This window comes from Tauraco erythrolophus, chromosome Z (assembly GCF_009769465.1).
Source record: "Tauraco erythrolophus isolate bTauEry1 chromosome Z, bTauEry1.pri, whole genome shotgun sequence".
Taxonomy (NCBI): Eukaryota; Metazoa; Chordata; class Aves; order Musophagiformes; family Musophagidae; genus Tauraco; species Tauraco erythrolophus.
In genome coordinates, this window is record NC_141496.1 from 50272079 (window position 1) to 50291947 (window position 19869).

General features: G+C 53.0%; 1 protein-coding gene across 1 annotated transcript; it reads right to left on the minus strand.

Annotated features, from left to right (window-relative positions):
* Positions 1-13817: 13817 nt before the first annotated feature.
* Positions 13818-14696, minus strand: FOXE1 (forkhead box E1). The gene has a single exon (XM_086629811.1). The coding sequence runs from the start codon at positions 14694-14696 to the stop codon at positions 13818-13820; it is 879 nt and encodes a 292-aa protein (XP_086485937.1).
* Positions 14697-19869: the final 5173 nt, after the last annotated feature.

A 19869-nucleotide genomic window follows, 5' to 3' on the forward strand; every position in this document is an offset into this window, starting at 1 on the left:
ATGAACTACCCAAACCTTGTTCATAACCCCAGATATTTAAGGCATAACCGGAGGGCCTCGTGGAAGCCCTGAAGCATGGAGGGAGCAGTAGCCAGGGAGGCTGCTGACCCCAGATCAAGGCACTGGGTGAAGGAAGGTCCAGTGACACAAACCTGAAGGTGAGCCAGAGGCAGGAAGCCATGTTATGGTCAAGAACCATCACAAAAGCTGTGCTGGGCAGGCGTGGTGTCCACACCGCATTGCAAGAAGGCTGGGCTCTAGGATCTGCTGCTGCCAGGCAAGCCAGGAGACCCTTCTGCCTGGTGGACGCCCACGCCTGCCATGGTGGAGGCCAGCAAGAGCTGGTGGCTCTTTCCAGCTCTCCAACCCTCTGCAGTGCTCACAGGAAGTGGGAATCACCCCCGCTGCCCAACTCTACATCTGCAGACATTTAGGCTCACTTGGTTCCCAGAGCTCTTTAGATTTTTTTTTTAGGGGTGAAGCAATTTCTGGGAGGCTTTATACTTACCTTACAGCCCTCATCAGTCAAGGACGGCACAAAACAACCACGTCCTCCCTTCTCTGCTGTGGATGTGGAGCTGTAAGAGGTGGCAAAGGCCTGGCAGGGTGAGGTCCATGAACACAGGGCAATGCTCGCTGCTGAAACACACATAGGCAGTGGTGCCAATCCTGCACTGTGAGGGCCAGGGAGTTCCCCATGGGCAAAGGATTGTGGGAACCAGAGAAAGCACCTCTGTCCACCTTTGCGGAGATGTGTTTGGTGACCATGAGATCCTGGAGACACTCCGGGTACTGCGTGCTCTGAATCAGAGCTGCTGTCACTCTAACCGGCTTCTTTGGCAGCCGGTGAGAAAGGTGTGATTGCAAGCAACAAATCTTATCACAAAATAACCAAGGGAAAGATAAAGCCCTCTTTATCAGCACTTTCACTGTGTTGCGGAAAGAGTGATGCACTTCACTCGCAAGAGAGAAGCAGCAATATATTTTATTGATATAAGATGGCCAGTTAACAAACTTCAATGGTGAATGTGACAGCGGTTTAACAAGATTCGATGTCAAGACACCCTTGATTATTTACTGCAGAGAGGACAGGGTCAGACAAAACTTAGGGACATCATCCCATTGTGTCATGAGGTTCAGACAGGACCCTCTTGCCTTCTGAACTTCTCCTCGGAGAGGAGTCTAGGTGCAGCTGGATCCAGACTTAGTCACAGAGTTGGTCAATGGTTTATACCTAAAGGAATCAGTCCTTTTCATCACTTAGCTAAGATTTCGAAGTTTCAGCACGCTTATTCCCAATTCACTTACCAAGTGTCTGACACAATATGGACTCTTTCAACCTCAAGGAGTAACCGTGAGAGGCATCCCTACTCAAGGGGAGATCCTGGTGCGCAGCCCGCCGCCGTGCAGGAGAGCTCAACGAGCCCTGGGCTGTCCACTATTTACAGAGTAATATGATTGACTTATAGTCATATTTGCACAGCAGCCGTATTTCGGTTGGCGCATGCTCAACTGGCCCTTGGCTGTTGAGCAAGACGTCTGGGTCACTGCACCAGACAGCCCTTGGCCACTGTGTTGCCATCCACCTCCTCAAAGTCCGACTTCAGCCGGATGCAGCCATCATGACCACCACTGGTGGTTATTGCTTAAGGCGGCGGGAGCACAATGCCACACACTCGCCACACACTGTTTCCTTCTCTGACAAGAGGACAAGCAACAGAGTTCTTGCTTATAGAGGTGGGGCTCAGGTGCAAAGCTGGACATGTGGAGGTCCATGTGCATCCTCAAGGTAGGTCCTGCTGTCTGAATGGAGCTGGGGATGGGCTGCCAAGGGCGGCTGTATCTAGGGGAGGGAAGCTGCTGTTTTGTAGATGTGATGCATCACCTTCTCCTCCTTTCCCTCCTTGCTGAGCCCCGGAGAGATGTCTTTACCCAGGGTCATTAACAAAGTGTCCAATAAAGGAAATTTTCACTGTCTAGGATGTCAAGTATGGTCTGGGTCTGACATGAAGGGTAAGGTTGGGGGAGATCAGAGACCTTTAACTGACTGGTCTTGGTGATGAAGAGTGGGTGATGGGAGCAGGGAGACGCCTTCTGAGCTATGGGGCCAGCTCGGAGCTGGGTCAGTGCCCAACACAATGCTCTCCTCCTTGCTGTGTTGTACCAGTGAGAGGGTTGCATGAGGCTTTTCCAGGGTGCTCTGACCTGCTACCTGAGCCACATAGACCAAGGCAGACATGTGGGTACGACCTCTGTGGTTACCTCCTCACTCATGAGATTCAGCTTGGTGTTTGGTAATGTCAACTGGGCTGGGCTGACCATGCTGCCGTGAGCTCATGTGAGGGCCACAGGTCCTGTCTTCATGTCCTGCAGAGCAGAAGGAGCCATCCTGAGGGCTGACAGCCATGACAGGACAGCTGAGGAAAGGGAAGCTGACATCATAGCCAGGAGAACTAGGCTCTCCTCTGTCCACTGCCAATTACCTTTCAGTGTTCTTCCAGGAAACACTCTTCCAGCTCTATGGGAGCAGACAGGTTGGTTGGTTTGTACATCCTGGCTTCCTGCTTCTCAAATTGCTCTTGTGAAACAGAGTCCCCTACATGTGCAGCAAATCAGGGGTGATTTGTGGCAGGCTGTAGCTCATGGGTGATGTTTTGAGGCAGGAGGGTTTTCTGGTCCTTAGCAGAAGTGAAGCCATAGCTAAGCCTGAGCAGAAAGAAGTGGGCCAGCAACTTAGAGCCAGAGGCCACCAGAGGTCAATGAAAACCCATTCCACCCCACAAGAGCCTGGTGTTGCAGAGATAAGAAAACTTTCGGGTTGTTTTACCAATATTGACTTTAAGCAGCAAATCCTGGTGACAGCAAATACACACTCCCTCTTTGGCCACCATTTCCTGCTCAGAGCGTGTTAGCTCTGATCCTTCCCATTCTGTGTTCGCCATTTAAATAAACACCTCTCTAATACCGCCACAGCTGCCACATACTGCAGCTGTGTGACCAGCTGGGCTCAGCAGTGCTCTACCAGACTGGCTATCCTGTTTCACCAGGAAATTATATAACTGTAGAAAAAATTAACTAGGAAGAGGCATCTGGAGATCTTGAACCCAACCCTTGCTCAAAGCATGGCTAACTCTCACCAGACTACTTAAGGCTTTTTCCAACCAAGGGATGAGCATCTCCAAGATTGGAGATCCCACCACTCTGGTCCCCATCTCAGGGTTGCCGTCCTCTCAAGGGAAGGTTTTTCCTTATGTCCAACCAGACTTTCCCTTGTCACAGCTTTTGCTCCCTGCCTCTTGCCCCATCACGGTGCACTTCAGAGAAGATCCCAGCTCCACCTTCTCTGTAACCCTCCTTAGGACTGCAACTTAGACTCCACAGTCACCATCTCCAGGTGGACTAACCCTATTCCCTCAGCCTGTCCTATGCTCTAGCTCCCTATCCCGATGGCCTCAGCTGGGCTCCAGTACAATGTCTTTCTTCTACCGCGTTACCCTAACTGGATCTAGTATTCCAGATGTGGGCTCATCCACATCAAGCAGGGGGAATAGCCACTTGCCTCAGCCCACTGGCTGAAGCTCAGTCTATCTGGATGGACGTGAGGCTTTGAGCACAACTGTGCCTTTGCATCCCTCAGACTGCTTGAGGTTTTCACTGAAGAAACTCAGGAAGTGCTGAGCAAAGAGACCAAGACACAGCTTGAGTGGTGAGCAGCATGGTCTGAGTTTTGTAGTCTTAACAATGATTGTTTTTCCAAACCTCTTCTGTAGACACCCTCTTCCAAGTAATTTGCAAAAGCACTAAATGTGGCTTGAGCGCAGAAGTAGATGCCCCTGGAAAGTACTGCTTTTTTTTGCTGAAATGTGTTTTGGTTTTAGTGCGAGATTCATTATGAGAAGAATGTTGATAGTGCACTGATGTTTATTTGGCACTGAGACATCAAGGACTTTTCAACTTGTCGTGTTCTTGCCAGTGTGCAGGAGCACAACAGGTTGTGGGGGAGCATGGCTGAAACAAAGGGTCCACAACTCACCTTATGATTTGAATTTAGGTCTAGGATTGAAGGCTAAACTTGCCAATGGAGTATTCCGTATCATATAATGTCATGCCTAGTACAAAAATGAGGGTTTGCCAGAAAGTAGGGCCTTTGCTCTTCCAGGGCTCTCACTCTTGAACTCTTGGAGTGCTCTCTCTCTCTCTTTTTTTTTGCCTCTGGCTCATCTGGGCTTGCAATGTTGGGGCTTATCTTTCAGGATCATTAGTCTGGGATGGGACGGCCCTTGGTCAAGGGGTGGTGAGCACTTACACTGTGCATCACTTGTTTGTATATGTATTTATCACTGTGTGTATATACACATATATATATACTCATAAATTAGTAGCAGTAGTGTTAAAATTGTTGTTAACGCACGGGTCTCTCCCTTTTCCCGTTTAATTCTCCTCCCCATCCCCGGGGGGGTGGGAGAGGGTGATCGTGCGGCTTTGGGGTTTAGTCGCCGGCCGGCCTAAACCACGACAAAATGTTTTAACTGCAGACCGAAGGCGCAGCTCAAGCCCCTCGTTTTCACAGCTGAGCACTACGTCCCGCGCAAGAACAAGCCACCAATTTCCAGGAAAACGCCTCGAGCGACGACGACCCGCGGCCCGGCCGGCCCCTCCGCGCAGCCCCGAGAGCCGAGCCGTGCGCGCACCCACTGACCCCCCCGCACAGAACCGGCGCCGCACCGAGGGCGGCCGCTGCCGTTCTGCGAGAAGTGCCGGGCACCGCAGCGACCGGCCACCGCCGCCGCCGCCGCCGCCGCGACCGACCGCCGCCGCCTCCCTGCAGGCAGCGGCCCGGCGCGGCGGCGGCACGGCCACGGCCCGGCAGCGCCCTCTAGCGGCCCCGCGGCCGCCCGGGGCCGGCGGCGGGGGAGGGGGCTGTAGGGGCGGGGCGGGAGCGGCCGTCTCTCCGGGAGGGCCGCGGGCGGGGACGGGGACGGGGACGGGGACGGGGACGGGGACGGGGACGGGGACGGGGACGGGGACGGGCGGGCTGCTACATGCGAGGAGGGCGCCTCGGTTTTACGAAGGTTTTGCTGTGTTGGGGATGCAGCGGCGAGGATCTCGTTAACACGGTGTTAATTGTCGCGCTGCTGGCAGCGTTGATAAATTTGAGCCTGGCTATCAGAGCGTGTCTTACGGCTGACGAAGTGAGAAGGCTCGAAACCGTTTGCCCCGGTTGCTTCAAGTAGGGCTTTCTTTCGCCTTTTCTCTGCCTGGAAAGGAAGGGGAGGAGAAGACCTCCCTGAAGACAAAATATGAAAGACGTGACCCAAGAAGAAAAACTGCTCTTTGCACCAGGACCTTTTTTTTTTTTTTAAAAAAAAAAAAAAAAGTTTCCTGCATAAAAGTCTAAGCCCTGAATCATCCTCTGCTTCCTCCATGAATAACGCCACCAATATTAGCAATAATACTCCAGGCACAGCCTCTCTCACCACAGCAGAGTGGGACCACTCAGTAGGCATCTGTGGCCATCTCAGTCATTTCTGCTCTTGCCTGCAGAGTGGAGTGACGGTGTGAGGTCAGCCTTCATACAAAGTCATAGGAGGACGTCTGGAGAACACCCAGTCCACTTTGCTTTTGCCCAGCCAAAATCCATCCACTATAGCCCCCAGGGCTCCTGGAGGTGCTATGTGCATGGCAAAGGGCTCGGAGCGCTTTCTGTTGCATTTTTCTTGGGTTTAGGATAATTATCCCAGTCAATCTAAAGTGCATTTGCTAAAAAGTGTTTTTGCTCAAGTGCACAACTCAGACTGTCCTGCACTGTTGACTGTTCAAGCAAATAATTTACATTAGCTGTAGTTCACTTACTGAAAGAAAAGGCTGGTCCCCACCATCCTGTGATCAGACCTTGGCAACCACAAACGCAGGCAGATCTTTCAGGGAAATTTTGTATCTCACCTCTGCTTCTCCTTCCCACAGAGTTGGCATTTAGGTCTGTCAGGATCCCACACTGGTGGGAGCTGTCACGTATGGGGCTGCATTCAGATTTCTCCTGTCCATGTTTCCTTTTGTTTGACAAAGTCACATCTACCTAATTGCTGGTCCGCAGAAAATCCATGATGAGAGTTGAGGTGCTGAGATTTCTACTGCCTGTCCCAGTTTCCCCAGCCTCCAGCCCTGCTCCCAGCCTCCATCCCACAGCAAAGACTCTGGGTTGGTGCCAGTGGACACAATCCCAGCAGAGGAACCCCTTCCCCGGACTGCATCCATCTCACACCCCCCAAGACCTGCCCACTGACAGCACAGGAGACCGGGCCACAACACATGTAGAGCCCTGAGACACAACAGAAAGAAGAACAAACTTCGCACGCCTCGAGAGACAGTCCAGAGCCCATGGGTGCAGGGTCCCTTGGTTATGATGGTAGATAGGACCTGGCCTTAAGTGCAGTTTGCAAATATGTTATTATTGAGGGCCATGGCTTTGTGTCGACCTCACAGTGTAGAGGGTTGGGACTTGGCTGGTCTTGTCTTGGCCTGAGCTGATTTCACCTTGCGTGTCTGTGACAGCAATCAGTGGGCAGATAACTAGCACCTGCATTTGTTTCCATTTATACTGATAATGATTATTTATTCTGTGTGGTTCGAATTATCTGTGATCCTTGGGCAACACCATGGATCCTAGCCTATCGCAGTGGTCAGCCACTCGTTGCTGCAGGAATGAAAACCCATGTCATTCAAGTAAAGGCAATTTTAGAGAAAATAAGAAGAGCAAAGCAACATACGTACAGAAATAAACACAAGTGAACCCCAAGACTAAGAAGGAAGAAATCATGACCATCAACATCATGTGCCTCCTGATGAAGAGAAGGAAACCTTCACCAGGAACATCATGATCTATCGAAGACATCAGGATGCTGGTAACTTGTTGTAATACCTCCTCTCACCTACTCCTCAGGGGTAGGCCATCAACCTCAGGACACAGGAAGGGTGAACATAACATCAAGAAGCAGGGGTGGATACTAATAATTTTTGTATGTGTATAGTATGCTCAGCTGCATTACTGAGGCTTTTCTGTATTAATTTGGACTACGAGGCTAATAATTTAAAATCCTATGTTGTTAAAACTTTTGCATGTAGTAATGGTAAACCCTTGGCCTCACTTACAGTGTTCCCTTTTCTGTCCGTAACAAGATTTTGAGTGTTGTACAGGAAGGGACAGAGACAGGAGTTAGGAAGATAACAAATTCACCCTGGCACACTGCATCCCACTGGCCACTGCCTAAACAACTGGACCATGATCCATCCCACTACAGCATTCAAGCAAGGGGAATGTTTGTGGAGCCAAATATTCTTTTCCAGAGTCCAGCATTGTACTGCCACTTACACAACCTAGTTTTTGAGTGCTCATTATTTAGCTGTGATCCCCCATGGCTCTGAGGATCCCCCACATGCTCAGATCTTGATCCGCACAGCAGTATCTCCCAGTGGGCTCACTGTCTCCTGCTGCTCCCATGTCAGCAGACGTCTCCATGGTTGCTACTTTTTGACGAGCCTATCCCAGACTCAGTATCGTGAGTTGGGATGCTGTGGCCAGGGACCCACTGTTTAACTGGCCAAGCCTAGGGCCAGCACTCCAGTGAGCACCAACCTTATGACAGACTATGTGCTAAAGCATAAAGCTACAGAATTGGTGTGAAGCCTAGGACACAGTTTGTTAACATCAGAAGGTGACAGCCTGGACTCATGAGTTCCTCTTCCAAGTGGAAAAGGACAACATGAGGTGCAGACGTTCCCCTTGTAAGAGATGGCCACAGGCATGATTGACTCAGAGGGCTTCATACACCAAGTGAGCTGCATCTCTGCCATCAGACGGAGAGCTCTGGTGCTTCCTCAGGAGTGTCTTTGAACGAAAAGGTCAGAAGCTGCTTGTTAGCTCCTTTGTCAGTCAAGATCTCTTTGGGTAGTTCACATCCAGACAACAGCTTTGCAAATTCTTAATTGGCTAGCAAATCTGAGTGTTTTGGCATCAGAGAAAGAAGGGACAGCAGTGGGCTCACTGAGCTCCTCTGAGCCAGCCCACAACTACCATTCCTGCTTACTCCATGGCCACTTTCAGCCAGATATCTGGCCCTGAACATACAACAACCCTATGGGCTTCCAATCAGCAGAAGAGGCTAGGATACAGCCCCCTTGTCCTCTTGGCCCAAGCAGTATGGTGAGGGTACCTCATGTTTACTACATTATCAGTCCCTATATGGCCTAGGGACCACCAGCTGCACCCTGTGTTCGAGGTGGTGAGAGTTCAGTGTCTGGCAGCCCTGAGCTGGGGCTCCACACCAAGACCCCCATTCCCTCCCTCTCAGTCTGCCTGCGCAAGGAGGTGTGGGGGTGACTGCTCCAGATCCTAAAGTAGCTGTCCCAGAAATAACCCCGGCTTCCAGGCATAGCTGATGCCACTGTCTCCCACTTAGACTTCTTGGCCTCAGACAGGGAGAAGATGTAGATTTCGAACAGGAGAAGTGAGTCGAGAAATCAGCTCTGCTGTCTAGATGGTGCCTCAGGGATCCAGGCCTTCGCCAAGGCAAGCGTGTGAAGCTATTCTTTGTGCTGACATGGGCCACTGTATCACAACACGCCATACTCTGTACAGTCAGTCCCCTGAAGAGCATCGGCCTTCCCGTGCTCACGTGAATTCCTGCCCAGGCGCTGCATGAGTGGGACATCCTCTCTGATCACTGATGCTAGCATCGTAGTTCTGGGTAGTGGATGCAGCTAAAGCCCACCTCCAGCTGTGCGAACTGACCTCTAACTACAACTCACAAAGCTTTGGACTCCCTCCACGGCACTCCCTCCTGGCCGAATGGCACCTGCCTCCCCTGCCTGCTCTTTCTTATAAATTTGATATGCTTCTTGGTTTCTTCCCAAGGCAGATAAATCAGTCATACCTGGGAGTCCCAGAGCTGTTGAAGACAACCTTCCTATCTGCTCTTTGATAACCAAGCAGATTAAACTACCTGTTCCCCTGCTTACCTCCAGGCAGCTTGGGCTGTTGACAGGGCACCAAATGCAAAGCTCACTTTCCCTCAGACTCCCTCAGGAAGTGGGTCACCACCGTCTCAGCAGGAGAAGGGGCAACATCTGCCATTGTCTTAGCCAGCCAGATCATCGCCCTGAGGTGTGGACTTGCCCCTGAAGGCCTGTTACACCCTCCATTAGCTATGGTTGTTGCTTGATGATTTGTTCCCACAGATGTTGCTGTTGCACAAGGTAAATACGATGTCAGCTCCATCTCTGCAGCCAAAAAAACCCACTGGCCTGAGGAACAATAGGCAAGACCAAGCATTTCTGGTGCTGCTGCCATAGGCCAGACAACATAATGTTGTCTCCAGAAATAAAACCTTCTCCGGCTGGCCCAGCCCTACTCTGGAGCAATCCAAGAGTGATTAATACCAAGCACAATTAATTACCTTTCCCATCTCTCAGCTTGTGTTCCTATCACAGGTAGTAGCCTTGGTTTCCCTACCTCCCTCTTTTTAGCAGGGGCACCTGGCTAGGCTGCAGCTTCATGCACTGATTTCTGGGGCACACTTATGGCCTGACAGGAGACATTGAAAGCAGATTGGTGACTCCAGGGCTTGCAGAAGTTTGGTAAGCCACTGCTGGCCTGGCCTTGCAGCCCTCTCCCTCTCTCCGAAGTCTTCAGCAACCCTAGCAGCTCGAAAAAAGCCAAAGTGAGACAAACACAGTGAAGTGCAAGGAGCAGCATGTGGCGCGCATCTTGCTCTGCATCATTGCTCTCCTGGTCTCAGGAGCGCAGGGAAGGCTTGAAAAACTCAGAGAGACACTTCATTACAAACAACAGGACAAGGATTTATTTCCATTACAAGTGAAGTAGAAGAGTAAATACAAAAAATCTCCAATACGTAATAGGATGTTCTCCTAGGCTGTAACCATCCACCTCTTAAAGTCAAGCACAGGGCCTGACCATACCAGAACTCAGGCAGAACGGGAACCAAGAGGCTCTGTCCTTTGAGGAATGAGCACTTTCAAGGCCCTTCTCTATTTTTGTCAGTGTTCACACTTAGTGTTTCCTACAGGGTTATAACCCAAACCTACTGAACTCATCTCCCAGAAATCAAAAGGCTAGTTTGAAACTTAGACTAACTTTGCTAAAACGAAGGCCCTCAGGTATTCACAATAAAGCTTCCAGAAATCAAAATTTTCCTTATTCTGGATGGTGCCTGAGAATTACAAGCAAAGTGCCAGCCAAAAATACATTGAGATCCAAGTGTTTAACATATCCCCATGGCACAAGCATACGTTCAGAGCCAATTGTCTAACATATCCCCACAGCATATCCCCATATCCTCACAGACAGGCCCAACCCCACAGCTTCTCAAGGATGCGACAACAGTATCTTCCTCCATTAATGGTCATGTAGTCGCACGAGACACACAGCCACATGCCCAGGCGCAGGGCCAGCACATCCCATTGCCACAAGGTCGAGCTTGGACAGACCTGTAATGTTCAGTACACCCTTTGCCTCATCTGAGCCTGCGCAACAGCTTGGAGAGGTTGCAATAGCCACAAAACCACAGCAGTGCTGGTGGAAAGGGATCCCTGGAGTCTCCAGGCCTGCTGCGAGCAGAAGGCTGGAGTATTGCCAGCACTAGCACTGGGCAGGTATAGCTTTGTCTATCTTTATTTCGAAAATCCCAAAGGACAGAGACCTTATATAGATGTATAGTCCCTTGAAGGGTTCATGTAGCTCTTCACTCAGCACAAAGCTCCTGCCCAGTGTTTCCAGCTGCTTATGGCCGAAGTTTAAGCAGTTTGTGGCCATGTGTCTCAGGTCCCTGACGCAACAGGCTCATCACTGCATCTGCTGCAGAAAGTATGCTATCTAGGTATGTTTGCTTTCCTTAGCTTGTAGGTATAAAAGATCTGAAGACAAATAAGAACCAGCATCTAGACCTTATCTGCAAACAATACACAACTGAAGCTTCCCAATTTGTGCCTTCTGAGTCATCAAAAGCTATCATGCATGTCTTCCAGACATTGAAGTTTGCTCCCTGAACTTGCTATAGATGCTATCTGAGGTCAGGAGGAGCTTACACAAGACCTGTCTCATCACTGGTGACCTTTTTTTTCTAAGATTGAACCTTAGGCTAGCACCAGGGCTGGAGCAGAGAATAAAACCAGGTTGAAGTAATGGGGAACAAGGGCTAGAAGCCCTCTAGGCTCAGGAAAACTATCCAGTTGACATTGATAACTGGTCCTACAGGAAGGAAGGAAGGCAGGCATTGAGAAGGAGACAACTCCTTTCCCAGCTACCCCAAACCAGAGAGAAGTCAGGATGATCTGCAAGCAAGGGACCTCAGTCCAGCCCTTGGAAGCGATGAAATCAGAGAGGCAGTAGGCAGTTGTCAAAAAACTGAGAGCTGGCACAGCCAGGTCTACAGCTTCTCTTCCAGCTGGTGAAGGGAGAAGTTGGGAGAGGAGGGAGAGGAGCTAGCACAGCTGCCAAGGAGACTTGCCCCAGGCTGAGGCAGCCAAGCCGCAGAGTCAGGACTCTGCTCTCTCCAGGATGGAAGCAGCATCTGGATGCGCCAGGACCAGGAAGGACATCAAAAGAGACAATGCAGCTCTTTAGGAGGGAAAGCAAGGAAGGGAAAAATCTGATTCACCTCACCACCTCAAAGATTTCAATAAGGTCTACACTCTCTGCCTGTGCCTCCACTGACAGCAACACAACCTTCCCAGTTCCTTGTGCAGGCAGCAGTTTCCTGTAGTACCACAAGGAGGTCCAGATAGGCAAGGGCCAGCAGTACCAGGCCAGCAGTACCAGGCCTGCCACAGCCTCCGAGCCCAGGAGGTGGCTCACCCCCCACATGCCATCCTGACCGCTCTGAGAGGAATTGGTGCCTTGAACCCAACACTCATCTCCTACCTCAAAGCCCCATGGAAGGCAGACATATAACTTCACCTGTCCACCTACTGCAGAAGGCTTGAGCCTCCTCCACCCAAAACTGCTGTGGAGACACCCAGTCACCTTCCTGCTCCACTCCATTTCCTCCCTCTCATGTTCCACTTGGATACCTGCCCTACACAAATTCCGTCCTGCTGAGGACCTCGTCTGAAAAATCCTCCATGGAGCAGAAGGTACCGGTATCTTCATGGGATCGGAGCACTTTGCAGCAGTGCATAGCAGCAGGACAAGAGACAATAGACATGATATGAGACTAGAGAGGTGCTGAATGGATACAAGGAGAAACTTCTCATGCATGAACACAGTCAAGTTGCCCAAAGAGACAGTGCTGTGTCCATCCTTGGAGGTTGTCAAGACTCAACTAGATAGCCCCAAGCAACCTGATCTGACTCATAGCTGACCCTGCTTTGAGCACAAGATCAGAAAAGAAACTTCACAAGCGTACGTGCACCCTCTCTGCTCTTCCAAAGCTTCTGCTGAGGCTCTGGCTGCACTTTCCACCTACGTCTTCCCATTCAAGGCCCCATCATGTTGCAGTACCCCTCATCAGCCTCCTCCTGGCCCTGGTCACGCAGGCTTCCACCTCCACAGGAAAAAGGAGCTGGATAAGGATATCTGAACAGTAGCAGGGCTACGTCTGCTCCCTCTCTGCACACAGCCCCATGCAGCCTCTTCCAGAGGTGGTGGGATCTGTTGAGAGGGATTAGCTTGAGTTTCCCCACGGATTTATATTCAAGCCTTTGCCTCACAGATGTTCCTATCAGTTGTTCCCTCTCCATGTTTTCCTCTAGCCTTTTTCCACCCTAGGAGACCTTGAAAGTGGAGAAATTGAAGATGAAAGGCACCATGTCCTGCATTTCTCACTTGTTTCAGTAAGGAAAGCTTTCTCCCATAGATGCTGATTTCTCTAGAATACAAACAGAGCTGGGGTGACCTTGGGATCAGAGTAATTTAGGATGTAAGGACTCCTGTAGACTTCTGGACAGGGTCTCCACTCAAAGCAGGTCCAAATTCAATATTAGATCCAACTCCAAAGCCAGATCAGGTCACTCTGGTTCTGTCCAATCTAGTTGGGAAGATCTCCAAGGGCAGAGTCCCCACAGCCTCACTGGGTCTCTGTTCCAGGGGCTGAGCATGGTCATGGTAATTAGTTTTTACACTCCCAATCCCACCATTCTCCCACCCCTGCGGCACGCAGCACAACCCTAGGAGGGATCCGACTTGCCATGTTTGTCTGCAGCCCCAATCCCCAAACCTTCCCCAGGCCTGACCATGTTGTTGGCACGAAGCCTGGCTCTAACGCGATAGCCCTGCGCAACATCAGGGACACCCACCATGTTAGTGTCACGCATCCTGCTTTGGCTGCAGGAGGCTGGGGAATGCTTCCTCCTGCTTCCCTCCTCCCTCACCCCAGCAGACGTTCTGTTCTGTAAATAAAATCATCAACAGTGGACAGATTTTTTGAAGTGAGATCTTCCCAGATAGACCAGGGATCCCAGTCAGGTGCACCAGGAGGGGGCCTGCCAGGAAGCTTTGAGCACCTGTTGCAGGAAAGGCAGTAGAAAAGGGAAGGGCTGTTTGCCCTATCCAGGCACTTGGGAGTCCCTAGGTTTTCTCTGGCAAGAGTGGACCAGGCTGGGTCACATCCAGGTCCCCACGGCTGGTGACGGCGCCCCTCGCCGGGAAGCCCGGGCAGGTGGCGGGATGCGGAGGTGCAGCCAAAGGTCCTCTAGCATCTTCCAGGGCGGCCCCGAGTCCAGTGGCGCCGGGCGAGACCCGCAACCCGCCCCTCTCCCGGGCTTCGGTCCGCGCCGTCGGGCCGCCCGGCCTCTCCCGGGCCGGCTCACAGGGCCGGGACGAACCTATCGGGGCCGCCGGAGTAGGCGCCGTGCCGCGGTCCGGGCTCGGCGGTGCCCAGCTGCCCTCCGGCCCCGTAGGCGTGGGGCAGCGGCGGGTAGGGCGCGGGGGAGCGGCGGCCGTAGAGCCCGGCGGGGGCGGGCGGCGAGGCGGGCAGCACGATGCGCCCCGACGGCGCGTACAGCTGCCCGGGGCCGCCCGGCGCGTAGGGCCCGGGGGCGGCGGGCAGCGGGGCGTACGCGTGGGGAAGGGCGGCGGCGGCACAGCCCTGCGCCGGGAAGGCGGCGGCGGCGAAGGCACAGGAGGCGGCGGGGGCCGGGGGCAGGTCGGCGGCGGGCGGCGGGGCGGACAGCGGGAAGAGGCGGCAGGGCGCGGCGGGGCGTTCGGCGAGGAAGGCCGGGTAGGTGGAGAGGTCGCTGCGCTTGAAGCGCTTCCTGCGGCGGAGGAAGGATCCACTCTCGAACATGTCGCGGGCGTGAGGGTCCAGCGTCCAGTAATTGCCCTTGCCGGGGCGGCCGGGCTCCCGCGGCACCTTGACGAAGCAGTCGTTGAGGGTGAGGTTGTGGCGGATGCTGTTCTGCCACTTGCGGGGGCTGTCGCGGTAGAAGGGGAAGCGCTCGGTGATGAAGCGGTAGATGCCGCCCAGCGTCAGCCGCCGCTCGGGCGCCTGCCCGATGGCCATAGCGATGAGGGCTATGTAGCTATAGGGCGGCTTGCCCCGCTCCGCCGGGCGCTTGCGCCGCCGCCGTCCGCCCCGCGCCCCCGCCGCCGCCGCCGCCGCCTCTTCCCCCGGCGGCGCCGCGTCGGCCTTCAGCGGCGGCGGCGGCGGCGGCGGGCCCGGCGGCAGCCGGCTCTCGGCGGTCATGCGGCCGTCGGGGCGGCCCCGAGACGGGCCGAGCCGAGGAGGCGCAGCGCGGCGCCGCCGCGGCTTTTATGCGGCGGTGTCCGGCGGCTCCGCGCCCGGGCGGCCGGCACTCCCCCTGCAACGCCCCGCGGCCCGGGAGGCGCGGGCAGGGCCAGGCGTGCCGCCGCCGGCAGGGACAGCGCCCTGCCCCGGCACCCCCCCGCCGCCCGCCCCCCTCCCGTGGTCCCCGTCCCCAGCGCCGTCGGGGCGCCGCGGTTCCGCCGCCGTCGGGAGCGCACAGCTCCGGTGGACCGGCGGTCCCCGAGCGGAGCGGGGGCGTCTCTGGGGTGCCGGTGCTGCAGGGGTCTCGGCAGGAGCATTTCCAGCATTCCAGCCGTCCGATACGGCGCCTTTGGGCCGGTTCGGCTGGCGGCCGGCGGGGCGCGGTGAGGGGCCGCCAAGGTCAGGGGATGCTGCCGGTCCGCGGCGCGGGGTAGCTGCCTCCGGCCAGTGTTGCCGGTGAAGCCCCCTGCTCCTTCGCGATAGTGAAGCAGTAGAAACGAATTAAACGTGGGGAAAAAAAACAAACCCCTGGGGACAGATCTACGTGGGGAGGGAGAGTTAAGTGTGGGCTTAGGCAGAGCTGCTACATAAAATGCACTCAGGCTGGGGCCCTCACCTCCAGTCCCCAACAGCGATTTGGCACAGAGCTGGGCTCCCGTGCCCCTGGTTTACCCCTGATCTGATCTGCTTGTCCCTGATCCTTGTGCCACAGGACCTCCAGGTACATGATCCTTCCAACCAGGAAGGATGCCAGGCTCTCCATGAGCTGCTGCTGGGACATACTTGCCTGCCAGCTCCCTCTTGCTTGGTCAAATACTGGGGACTGAGAGTCAGAGCCCGGGACTGTGGGTCAGAGCAAGTTCCATGAGTTCACCCAGCTGGCGAGGAATGCTTGCTCAGGACTCGTATCCCTGCAGCACCCATCCGCAGGGCTCGGGGCAGCACAGCCTCCTTGACTGCTGGCATGGTGATCCTCAAAGGATAGAGGGGATGGCAGGATGTCCCAGAGGTGGAATGGAAAGAGTTGGTGTGTCCAGGTGTGCACAGCGATGTGCGTGCCCAGGAAGGTTGGCACGCATAGGTACGTGGGTGTGTGAGGGCACTAGTATGGGGTTGAAGATGTGCATGTGAGTTCATGGGTGTGCATTGACATGTGAGTGTGCGTACAAACACGTGACACCAGTGTGCACAGGTGTGTGGCTGGATCCAAGGCATGAGTGTCCACAGGTATGTGGGAATGGATGTGGGCAGATGTGTGTGCAGAGGAATGGGTGTGCAGAGGTGGATGTGCATAGGTGTGCAGGTGCTGTGCGTGGCTGTACAGCTCATCTTGGTGCCTCCTGCCAGTTCTCCCAAAACTGACTTCACCAGTGTGCTGCTGAGTCCCCGTCCGTGAGAGAAGCTTTCCCAAAGCCCTCTCAGCCTTTGCACAGATGGTGTTTAAGGGAGCAAGAGGAGGCAGGAGATGCTCATCCTAGTGAAATGGCTCCCTTGGAGGTTTCCAACGAAGTCGTTTCTCTGCTTGGAGAAAAATCAGTGTGTGCAAGGGTCCATTTGCACACAGCAAACAAACCCCAGCCCTGGTTTCTAGCTAAATGAGGGCACTCCGTAGTCTTTGGCCACCTGCTTATTTGTGCAGCTTCCAAGCGATCTGGGAGGCAGCAGAATAAACTGTGCTAGTGGCACTCTCTGAGGACCCATGTGTGCAGTCCCAGTGGCTGGATGCAGACGTGTGGCAGTGTTTCAAATTGCATGCTGCAGCGTTTGTGCTCAAAGAAAAATCAGCCTCCCGTACTGACACTCATGTTCTTGGAGAACACAAAACACTAGAGTCATATTGTCCTGGAGGAACCAAGAAACCAACTCCTTCAGCGCGAAAGGAGAGTAGCAAAGCTGCCTTGCCTGCAACGCTCTGCCCTCTGGCTCATGGGAAGCTGTAGCTGGGGATGAATTTTCCTATCAGATTTTCCAAAAAGCAGTTGTGTAGTACAGTCGCCTCTGGGGCTGTGTCTCTCTGCGCCATGCCAATTCCGTGCCTCCAGAGGGCAAAGTCAGATCATGCTTCACTTTGCGCTCCTAGAGGACGGGGAATGAAAGAGGTGTGAGCTGAAGTGGGATGGTGTGCTCAACAGCTGCTTCTGCCGTCCCTCCTAGTGGTGAAAATCCTTTTCCAAGAAAGCACTTTCTTTGGCAGAGCCCAGCATGTAAGCAGAGTGAAATGGATACCCAAACAGCATGTGCTGGCTCTTGTCCCTTCTCCTTTCCTCATCATGCAGGTTAAGCTGTAATGCCAGTATTTGTGAGTAAACTAGGAGTTGTATAACATGGTGGCCTGGAGGCTATCCTCAATCTGACATTATCATCAGCCTATTTAGAAACATTTTCAGCTCTCTACTCGGGAAACAGGAGTATGTCCCATTTTAGGCGTTGGTGTCTCTTTTGAGTACCAGTTCCCCTGGAGAGGGAACTATGGGAAGCATGAAACTCAGACTCACCCAGGTGGATCTTAAGACCGTAGAACTCCTCCATCTATAAATCAAAGTAGTGCTTGCTGCTGGAGCGGAAGAGTTGATGCTTTTCATGTTTGTGAACATTTTGTTTTCTTTTTTGATTCAGCTACGCTGGAGGAGAGACAAAGGTAAGTAAAATGGAAAATGCTATGCATTGTTTAAACATTTGAAGTTCACAATGGAATAGAAAATGTGTATCTACAGGGGTATTAGCCATACAAAAGCTATAGCTTGGACTTTCTTTTAGACCCTGGGACAAAGTTTAGAGTCAGCATTTTTTCTTTCTAAATTTCCCAGCTCAGATCCTGCCTACGCTGAGATCTGCAGCCTTCAACTGAGCAAAGCGCTCGCTGATCTTGAGACCAGGCACTGTGGAGAGTACCATCCACAAGGCCTCTCGAGGCTGGAGGCTGTTAGTAGCAGTAGGTGCCAGGGAATTACCCCAGCCAAAATCCCTCTGTTTGGATCTCCAAGAGCAATTTCCACCCATGGAAAAAATCCAGTCCTTAAGGCTTCATTCCCCACTCAGTTGCTCCCATATTACAAACCGCACCATCGAGGTCCCTCAAGAGTAAACTCCTGGAAAGCCCTGCTTTCCATTAGCCCTGTGACTTGAGTGGCTTTTCCCACGTCAGCCAAACCAGAGGGAAGCAGACATTAACTGTGCAGACAGCCTCTTGAGGTGAAGCACTGTCATAGTTTTGGTTCCACCATCAGAGTTCCTCTCCTCTTTGAAGGGAGGAAATGTTTTGTTTTGCCTCTGTGTCCCAAGAACAGCAAAGCTGTATTTATTGGGCTTGAAGTCAGGGGTTCAGTAAAGCCAAAATCCCAGATCAGACTGGCTGAACACCAAGAAAGTGAGATCACATACCCTATGGCACAGCCTGCACCCCAGGGTCAGCTGCCTCTGCAATGGGATGGCAAGTTTGAGTGTTTCATTGGCTTTATGTTTGGTGCGAGGACTGTGCTGCTGGAAGTGTGGAGAGCATCACAGCCAGACACTTCATGACACTTTGTGAGAAGGGATCCCTGCCTGCAGCTCATGATTAAGATCTGAGGGGGGACCACAAGCCTGAGTTTCTTGGAACAAGACAGGAGACGGGGACATCCTTTGTTCACATCCAAATCATGCGTCCACAAAGAAGTGTCCAAAGTCACTGAGCTTAAGACATCTTGGACCTGACTGGAGTTAGTGGGAGACAAAAGCAAGGAGGTGATTGCATGGATTTTGGAAACACTTTGTATAGCAAGTGTGGCATGGGGACCAAGGCGAAACCTCTGAGGGAGGGCGGAGATGCAGCTGCCACCTGGAGTCCAGTCATGCAGCAGAAGAGCAGCTGGAAAGCAATGTCCATTGCGTATTTGCATCAGATGTTCACATGCCTTGTCTTGTGAGATTGAGGTTTCAGTCTGCATCAGTGGCCTGGTTGTTTATCATCTGTCCTGTTTTCTCAAATTAATGCTGCTTCTCATTCCCTGGTTGAGTTTTCTACAGGAATTTGGGGCTGCAGGGCAGAAAGAATTGCTTGCTGAGAGCATCACATGGATGTAGCCAGGTTCATGAGGAAGGCTTGAGTTAGCTGTTGTGGTCATCCTTGTGTAGAAAAAAAAAACACAACCCATGGTGGTTTTAAAACAGATGACGTCTCAGGGCTGTGGGAGAGAAAATTTGACTGGGGCGAGAGGCATGGGGAGCCTCAGTCTCCATCAGCATTGTTCCACTTGATCTGGCCTGGAGTGCAACAAGGGAGGCCACCCTGTGTGCATCGCCTCTGCCTGCTCCCTTGGGACATCCTTGACCCACCGTGGAGGATTCAGTGTGAGTGCAGTGGGATTGGCACATGGCATGGATGATGTGTGGAGTTGGTGCTGTTGAGTAACGGTAGTGCTGAACTTAGAGGAGAGTGACTGACAGGAGAAGAGGCAGAGCCTCAACCTAGAAGGACCGCCAGAAATGGAAGTACTGGACCTCCAGGAACCTCTCAAAGCCCAGTAAAGGAAACGTGCTGGTGGTGCAGCGGGGTAGGACAACCCTGTGCATCGATCCCAGCCGGGAGGTAACTGACAGAGCTGGGGCCCTGATGCAGAGGAGCTGAGGAACGGTGTGGACGAGGCTGAACGTGGGCCAGGAGTGAGTCTTGCTGCGAAAAGGCACAGTCCGTGCTGGGTTTCGTGAGGAGGAGCATGGTTTGTCATGCAAGCATAGGTCTGTGCCTGCGCTGCCTGCACAGCGGGTTAAACATGCAGCCTTGCTGTGCAAACTGGCAAGAAGAGACTCGTTTAGCCAAGATGTGGAGCCACAAAGTGAAGCAGTAGGAAACACTGTGTGTGACATAGGCAGCAAGGAGCAGACACCTTGCTGGGGGAAGCAGAGTGGATCCAGCCTGGGCTGGATGGGCCACAACGCCTTCACTTGTCTTCCTGCCGAGGCTGTTTTTAGAGCTGGTTTGCAAGACAGTAAGCTGCCCGTTCTTGCCTTTGCACTGCCAAGAAGTCACTGGGAGTTGAGCAGATCTGTCAGGTGCTGTAAAGAGGAGGAGCTGACCTTTTCTGGGAACATGCAAAGCAGAGTTAGGCTCTCTTCTGTAAGCCAAAATTCACTTGCTAGGCTTTTTTTTTTT

What these genes read in the sequence shown, in the direction of transcription:
- FOXE1 (XM_086629811.1), bottom strand. Translation starts at nt 14,696, where the DNA reads ATGACCGCCGAGAGCCGGCTGCCGCCGGGCCCGCCGCCGCCGCCGCCG.